Here is a 7,929-nt window from a genome sequence, read left to right as displayed (position 1 = left end):
AATCAAGTTCACAAACATTTAGTTCAAACCTAGTTCAAAAATGTGATCGAACGGCCCAGATTGCTTTAGCCTCACGATGCCTAAGGTGTGCATTCCCTAAGGTGTATTGGTGCATCTTTCTATATCCACAATCCACCACCCTTTGGCTGCGGAGGCCGAACGAGCTGGTAGGCAGATTTGGAACCACTAATATAGATTTGTAGAGCTTTGGCATATTGCACAACAAGAGTTTACGAAGTGGTCATGTAGGCACCAAATATCTGTTAGATGTGAGTGGTACAACTTTGCCAAAACTAGCATAATTGCAAAAGGATTGCCTGAGATATATGCCATCGAAATTTTCCTCCAAGCAAAAGAGAAGTTTTTAACATCGTAGGAACAATCTCAACAGACCTCAAGGCTAAAAGGTCTATCCCTGGTGGCTTGAATTGAAGACCTGCTAGTAGCAACGATGAAATCTATTCTATATATTAAGCAGACATTCAAGGGGCCACGTGGTGCAATTTTCTTCATCCGACAGTGTGGCCATGTATCTCTGGCAACACTAAGGACAATTCGCACGCAGCTAGAGAGAGAGAGAGAGAGAGAGAGAGAGAGAGAGGGCCACAGACCACACTAGTATTTTATGGTGAAGGCTTGGTTCGCTTTGAGTCTCCCAATAGAGAGAGTTAGAAATTAGGGGGGTTCCTAGGTTGATGGGCATCACATATAAAAGGTATTTTTGGGGTTAAAAGTTCTATGATTCTTCGTCTTCTTCTAGCAAGGTCCCTATCAAAAATAGAATTGCAAGGGAACAAAGGCCAGGCCCTACAATTTGATGGAGGCAAGGGCACGGCTAACAATTGGAGATGTCGAAGGGTTAGAAGAATCCAGGGGTGTGACAGCTAGCGTCAATAATAGAGCAACCAAGGTATCTTTATCTCCTCGCTTCTCTATTATTATTATATATCTATACTACACTGCTGGGCCCATTCGCGTTTCAGATAGTCATACTCATACCTTTCATGAAGGGACTCTCTGCATGCGTGCGTGTGTATCTCCTTGCCTCCTTTTAACTTGCCCACCTCATTGGGACACCAAGATACGTGCCCCTCTCCTCTCTCACAGAGCTACTACGAATACTGAGGCTTTGCCGCCGCCTCCTCCTCCTCTTCCTCTGCTCCCTCTCTCTCTCTCTCTCTCACACACACACACACACACACACACACACACACACAATAGCTAGTTCTCCTCCTCCTCCTCCTCCTCTCTCCCCCCTCACAGGATAGCCACTCTTCTTCTTTTTCCTCCCATACAATACTCAATACACAGCGCTCTCTCATGTATCACCTCAAGCTTCATCAAATTGTCCGTTTACGTGAAGCGCTTCAAAAATGGAGAAAACTGGCTCACAAGCGGAAGAGCTTCTCGTCTAGCTCAAGCCGGCGCGGTGCAACATCCTCCATTCGTGTACCGTCTGGGCATCTTGCAGTGTATGTCGGACAGGAGCGAGAGCGCTTCGTTATTAAAACCTCGCTTCTTTCTCATCCACTCTTTAAAGCACTCTTGAGGAAGACAGAAGAAGAGGTCGGATTTCATTACGAAGGTGGGCTCACCATCCCTTGCGAAGTCTCTGCATTCGAACGCTTGCTCCACCTTATGCAAGGTAAACATGTTGCACATAGCATGCCTATGTTGATGATGAGGGTTTTTCATGGACACGAGCACTTTGATCTGTCAAGGGAGGACCATCCATATGGATTCCAGCAGCTTCTTCGAGAACTTCTCCATCTTCATATTAAGGAGATCTCATCGCACTTGCCGGCTCGTTGCCTTCCCGAGTCACGGCTGCCTCTTATCGAGGGTAGTGTGTTGTCACAACCTATATTTGGCTGACAGCTCATGCATTCTGTCTTGGTAGCAGGAAATAGTTCTCCTATAGCCACTATCGGTTCTGGGTGGCAAAGTAGAGGAACCGTATCTCCTGCATGGTTTTTAAAGTATGTCCAATATAATTTGACAATTCCCTGAGGTTGCAAAAGATGACGAGCTCTTCAACCTCCTTTTTGATAGCTTAGTATCACAGTGCTGGCAGTATCAATGGCTGGCAAAGGATCTGATTTCTCTTTTGCTAAGGCCTCCGCAAAGGCCCAATTCGAGGCGGCCAAAGCAGAAGAAGGGCACTGTAGGGGATGACATATTATGAAGTACAACCCTACATTGCCGCAAGTCCTTTGCAGGAGATTGATGTGAGCGGCGGCAAACTATTGATATAGATAGTCAGAGTCGAGGGAAGAAATTAGAGAAGTGCATTTGATGGGGTTTTCATTTGCTTGCAGCATGAAGATAATGTATTTTGAAGTTGCAGTGTTGATGCTTAGAGATTGAATTCCAACTATGGAGCTTGCGGCTCCTAACTGTGTAGCCTACCGTAATTGCGGCATTTGCTAGAGTTGGGAGGCTCAATGTGAAGCATTGAGTTCCCTCCTTTTCAGTTGTAGACATCAGGGTTTGTACACTGTATATGTATATATTCCATAGCTGTTTTCCTCCTCTTCAAGGTGAATAAGATGTGCATAAGTGAAGCCTATCTAACTATTACTCTAGTTGTGCAAAGGGGTTCTTTAGATCTCTCTTCCGAGGATCAATTTTGTACTTTCTACCTTTATATAAGGGTGTTAAGCTTTTAATGCTAAAAGTATAGAGATGCTTTTGATTTTAATGCTCAAAAGTACTCTTCTTCTTCATGTCATGCATGGTAAGAAACTTAATTCTTTTCATTTCAGTCTGGTGACATCTAAGCCTTTTGTTGCATTGCAAAACCTAGTGCTCATGCAATCTCCTAATGGATGCATAGCCTCTCTTGGTTACTTTTTTTTTGGGGTAGCGGTCCGGGCATTCCCAACCACAGTCACACCCGGACCGTTTAATTTAATCTTGAATCTTATCTTGTCTTGAAAAATGGTATAAATTATCAATGCTACTTCGTTTTGTTTCTCAAACTTATGGCAGAGCAAACATTTACTCCTATAAAAAAAACATTTTCTTGGAAGGGCAAAGTAGGTCTGACATTTAGGATTTATGCCAAACTCTAGGGTATACGTTGAGATTTGTAAATCCCTCCCTAAACTGAGCCTATAAGGCAATGAAAAAATTCAAGCGGGCTTACCGAAATGGATGATTTCTATAGGTTAAGGGGAAGTCACGTGAATATTTAAAAGTGGTCACGTATTTTGAAATGTGATTACTCCATGTTATTAACGCATTCACGTATTTGTGATCACGTTAATGAAATCATTGTTTGTAACTAAAATGCCCAAGTTTTAACCTTGGAACTCAAGGTCCAATGAAATTGCGACCAAGATTTTTCATTTTCAACCAATGTGAGCATTGCATGCATATATGGCATGTTTAAAATAATAAATAAATTATATGCTCAGTCGAGCTTGCTATGTAACGGTGTGTATGTCATGTTGGGCTGATTCTTTAAGTTTGATTTAGTAGCTGGGGTCCTACAGTTAAGCCACTTAATGAAAAGCTTTCTTAAGAAGACCTAGAAGATTGCAATGCATTCCCTTCTTGTTGAAAGTTCAGAAGATAATCTTACATTGTTGTGTTTCTTATATGCTCAGTCGAGCTTGCTATGTAACGGTGTGTATGGCATGTTGGGTTGATTCTTTAAGTTTGATTTAGTAGCTGGGGTCCTACAGCTAAGCCACTTAATGAAAAGCTTACTTAAGAAGACCTAGAAGATTGCAATGCATTCCCTTCCTCTTGAAAGTTCAGAAGATAATCTTACATTGTTGTGTTTCTTGGGATTATCTTGGAGTCTAACATGTCTCCGAGTCCTTCTCTTTCATTCTATCGTTTAAATGCCGGTGGTAGTACTTTCTCAAAATCGAGTTGTGTTGGAATGCATCATGTAAATGTAGCAAGCAATTGATGGCTTGCAAGAAGCAATCCCGTGGGAGCACGAGAAAGTAAGACGGTAAGTGGTTTTGATGTGGAAAACAATAACGCGATGACACAAGATTCTATCCTAGTCATATTGAGGGCGGGGGATTGTCCACCTCAAAATATGTAAGCATAGCACGTGAGGTCATCCAAAAGGGTTTTTTAATATTTTAAAGATTTACATAAATATATATACAAGAGGGGTTTGAAAATGCAAATTTGCAAAAAAAGTTACAAGTATATGAAAAAGAAGGGGAAGGGGCCATTGTATCCATGGTCAAGTATATATGTGTAAAGGGGTATAAAAAATAGCTGTTGAACCCACATGCTATAGATGTTTTCGGACCCAATAAGGAATATATAATTATCTCAACCATGCTTTAAGGGATCGTAACACATGTCAAACCTTCACAAACGAGAGCCGAGAGCCTTGTGGACTAGTTGATTCTAGACTAGAGCAGTGACTTTTTTTTTTTTGCAAAACTCACAAAAGTGAGTGATTCTTATATTAAAGATCAAAAAAATTGCTCACAACTCCATCCAAGGCATCCATAGTATCATAGAGATACAACAAGGAGCAGAGTTGCCGTAGACTCTGGTAAGCTCTAGCCTATAAAAAACAGCTTTAATGGCCCAATGCCATTTGTTTGGGTCCTTTCTTATACCAAGTGAGACGATCAATTCCATGTTTCCTTGCTTAATCTCAGAGAGCATGTCATAGGAGAGACTATTCTCAAAGACCCAACAAATTCTGGACTTTCAGGTTTGCTTTGAGTAGCAAATCTAACAATTTGTGTGCAAATTAGTAGCACTTGGTGTTTCATCCCCATCTCTCTGAAGATCAGGTCATTCTCGAAGAAACCAATCTTCTAGGTCTTTTGAACCCATATGCATGTCTTCCCTACGAGCCCACTAGGGCACTCCTTGAAAAGCCTACTATAGAAGACCTAGAAGATTGCAATGCATTCCCTTCTTCTTGAAAGTCCAAAAGATACCCTTATATTGTTGTATTTATTGGCATTATCTTGGAATACAATATGTTGGGCAGAGTCTCTCTCTTTCGTTCTATGGTTTTTCCAGTGGTAGTTTCTCATAATCTAGTTGTGTTGGAATGCATCGTGTAAATGTAGCAAGCAATTGATGGCTTGCAAGAAGCAATTCCGTCAGAGCACAAGAAACTTAGACAGAAAGTGGTTTTAATGTGGAAATCAATGACACGATGACACAAGATTTTGTCCTAGAGTCATATTGAGGGCAAAAGGGTTGTCCACCTCAAAATATGTAAGCATAGCACATGAGTTTGCCCGAAAGTGTTTTTTAAAATTTTAAAAATTTACATAATTATATATACAAGAGGGGTTTGAGAATGCAAATTTGAAAAAAAGTTACACTTCTATATAAAAGAAGGACAAGTACATGAAAAAGAAGGGAAAGGGGCCATTGTATTCATGTCAAGTATATGTATGTAAAGGGATATTATAAATACCTCTTGAACGCACGTGCTATAGATATTTTCGGACCCTATATAAAAGAAATATACAATTATCTCAGACACCTCAGGTGCTTTGAGGAACCGTAGCACACATGTCAAACCTATACAACCCCTCCCAGACGAGAGCCAGATAGTTACATTTTGTGGACTAGATGACTCCATAACGACTTTTTATTTTTTGCAAAACTTACAAAAGTGAGTGATTGTTATATTAAAGATATTAAAAATACAAGTTACCTCTGCTCACAACCCAAGCTAGGGCATCCATAGTACCATAGAGATACAACCGAGAGCCAAATGTGCTACAGATTCAGTAAGCTCTAGCTTGTCAAAATAGCTTTAATGGCCCAATGCCATTCGTTTGGGTCCTTTCTTCTACCAAATGAGACGATCAATTTGTTACCATATACATGTGATAGTGATGTGTGTGAACACACTAGGACCGCCGGGGCATTTTTTTTCTCTTTAGGAGGTTTTTTTCCCCGTGAATTGTATATATGTCCATCACTCTAGGGCTATCTATCTTTCCATTGCACACTAAGTAACACACTCTCTATTGTGTGCCTTGAGCTTCCTTCGTCTTCTCCAAGCTGTGTGCGTTTCTCTACAACCCTAATTCCAACAATTGGTATCAGAGCAGGTTGCATCATCTCAGGCTTAGTCGCCAGCATCTCCAGTACACGCCTGCTCACTTTCTCCGATTTTAGTGAGCTTTGGCGAGCATTTGCAGGTCGATTTGAGCTCATTTTGGCCTCCGTTTCCACTACAGGCAGTATTGCACAGGCAATTTCGTCATTTTGTGCAGAATTTCTGTTAGTGCCATTTTCTGCATAACAGGTGCCTTATAGTCTTCTACGGTTTGTGCTATATAGCACGTGTTGTTCCCGCTCCGTTTCTCCTATTTTCGAGCAGTTTTCACATTAGGTGCATCATTTACCATGGCTGACAACAACAACACAGATGTGTTCAACATGTTTGCTGCTGAGGATAGGTTGGATGGGGACAACTACCTTATGTGGGCTTATATGATGCAACATGTTCTTGTGTCAAAGGGCGTCTGGAACATTGTGCAGGGCATTGATGTACGTCCTAGTTCTGAGGATGTAGGCGATGTTGAGTATGTTGCAGGTCTTGCTGCAAGGATTGCTGCTGTTAGAGTTGTTTTGCCTACGGTAGAACAAGCTCGTTGGGATGTTAAGGATGCGCAAGCTCATGCATTGATTGTGTTGTCTGTGACGTGCACCATTTTTCCTCACATCCGTTCAGCAAAATCAGCAAAACAGGCTTGGGATATATTGGCTGGTCTTTATTGCAAGTCACAATGAGGCTAAAATTGCTTTGCTGCGTAAAGAGCTGGAGTCGAAGATTATGCATGAGGAAGATGATATGGACACTTTCCTTGCTAGTGTCATGGATATCAATGAGCAGCTTATTTCTGCAGGTGAAGTCATTTCAGAAAGTTCCCTTGTGCAGATTGTTCTTGATGCCTTACCAGACTCTTACCAGACTTTTGCTAGTACTTGGAGACTTATGACCCAAGGAAATCCAGAAGTTGTCAAGTTTGATGCATTATGCACATTGCTGTTGCAAGAGTCATTTTCCAGAAAAAACAGGACTAGGCAGCGTGTAGTTGAACAGGCTTTTATTGCTTCTCCCGGGGAGGTCACCTAATAAAAATGTAACCTATCATGTGAGTTCAACAGAAGGGTATTTAAAGTTCTCGAAACTTATAGAAATACATATACATAAGGGCATTATTTTTTCAAATTTGAAAAAAACTTACAGATTTTAAAAGAAAAGGATACATTATATTCTTAACAAAATTCAAAAATAAGGGGTTTTACAAACATGTCTTGAACGCACGTGATATGGTAGTTTTACACATAGTGAACCCCCCGGGTTGCTTCTCAAAGAAAGGGTGGTAACAGTAATGCAGCCACTTCTTATGGTTCTGCTGCGAGTGGAAAAAATTATGTTCCTAATGCTTCTGGTGGCAGCAATTCGTCTGGAAATTCTTGTGATAAGGGCAAAAAGAAGATGCGTTGCCATTATTGTAAAGCTAATGATCACTTGATCAAGTCGTGTCCTAAGTTGAAGGCCAAAGAGGCTAAGAAGAAAGAGGGTGGTTCCACTGCAAATGCTGGTTCCACTACAAATGCAGCCATTGTTGAGTCTTCTGTGAAAGCAGACTGTAATGCTGATGTTGATGCAGAATGGGCTTTTAGCACAGAGTGCACTTACAATCCTTCTGTCCATGATGCATGCTTGTCAATTGCTGCAGATTCACATGCACATTACCTCACATCGTGAATTGTTTACCTCTCTCGAGTCTGTCCCTCATGGGAATTCAGTCACTTGTGCCAACAACGCCTCTTATCCAGTTCAGGGAGTTGGAAAGCTTGTGCTCGCTGCTGCTAATGGAAGCTCGTTCACACTTGTAGATACACTTTATGTACCTGGGATCAAGAAGAATCTTGTTTGTGTCTGCACTTGCTAGACTTGGA

The 7,929-nt window shown here is 41.3% G+C and overlaps 1 protein-coding gene across 1 annotated transcript; it reads left to right on the top strand.

The window, feature by feature from the left end:
• The first annotated feature begins 1,016 nt into the window (after positions 1–1,016).
• On the top strand, positions 1,017–2,701 carry LOC147460159 (protein SMALL AUXIN UP-REGULATED RNA 54-like). Its single transcript, XM_086511267.1, has one exon. The coding sequence runs from the start codon at positions 1,321–1,323 to the stop codon at positions 1,873–1,875; it is 555 nt and encodes a 184-aa protein (XP_086367393.1). The 5' UTR covers positions 1,017–1,320; the 3' UTR covers positions 1,876–2,701.
• Positions 2,702–7,929: the final 5,228 nt, after the last annotated feature.

The sequence above is a fragment of the Adiantum capillus-veneris genome, chromosome 4, assembly GCF_014529385.1.
Source record: "Adiantum capillus-veneris isolate H3 chromosome 4, ASM1452938v2, whole genome shotgun sequence".
Lineage (NCBI taxonomy): Eukaryota > Viridiplantae > Streptophyta > Polypodiopsida > Polypodiales > Pteridaceae > Adiantum > Adiantum capillus-veneris.
This window is presented reverse-complemented; position numbering and strand designations above follow the sequence as displayed.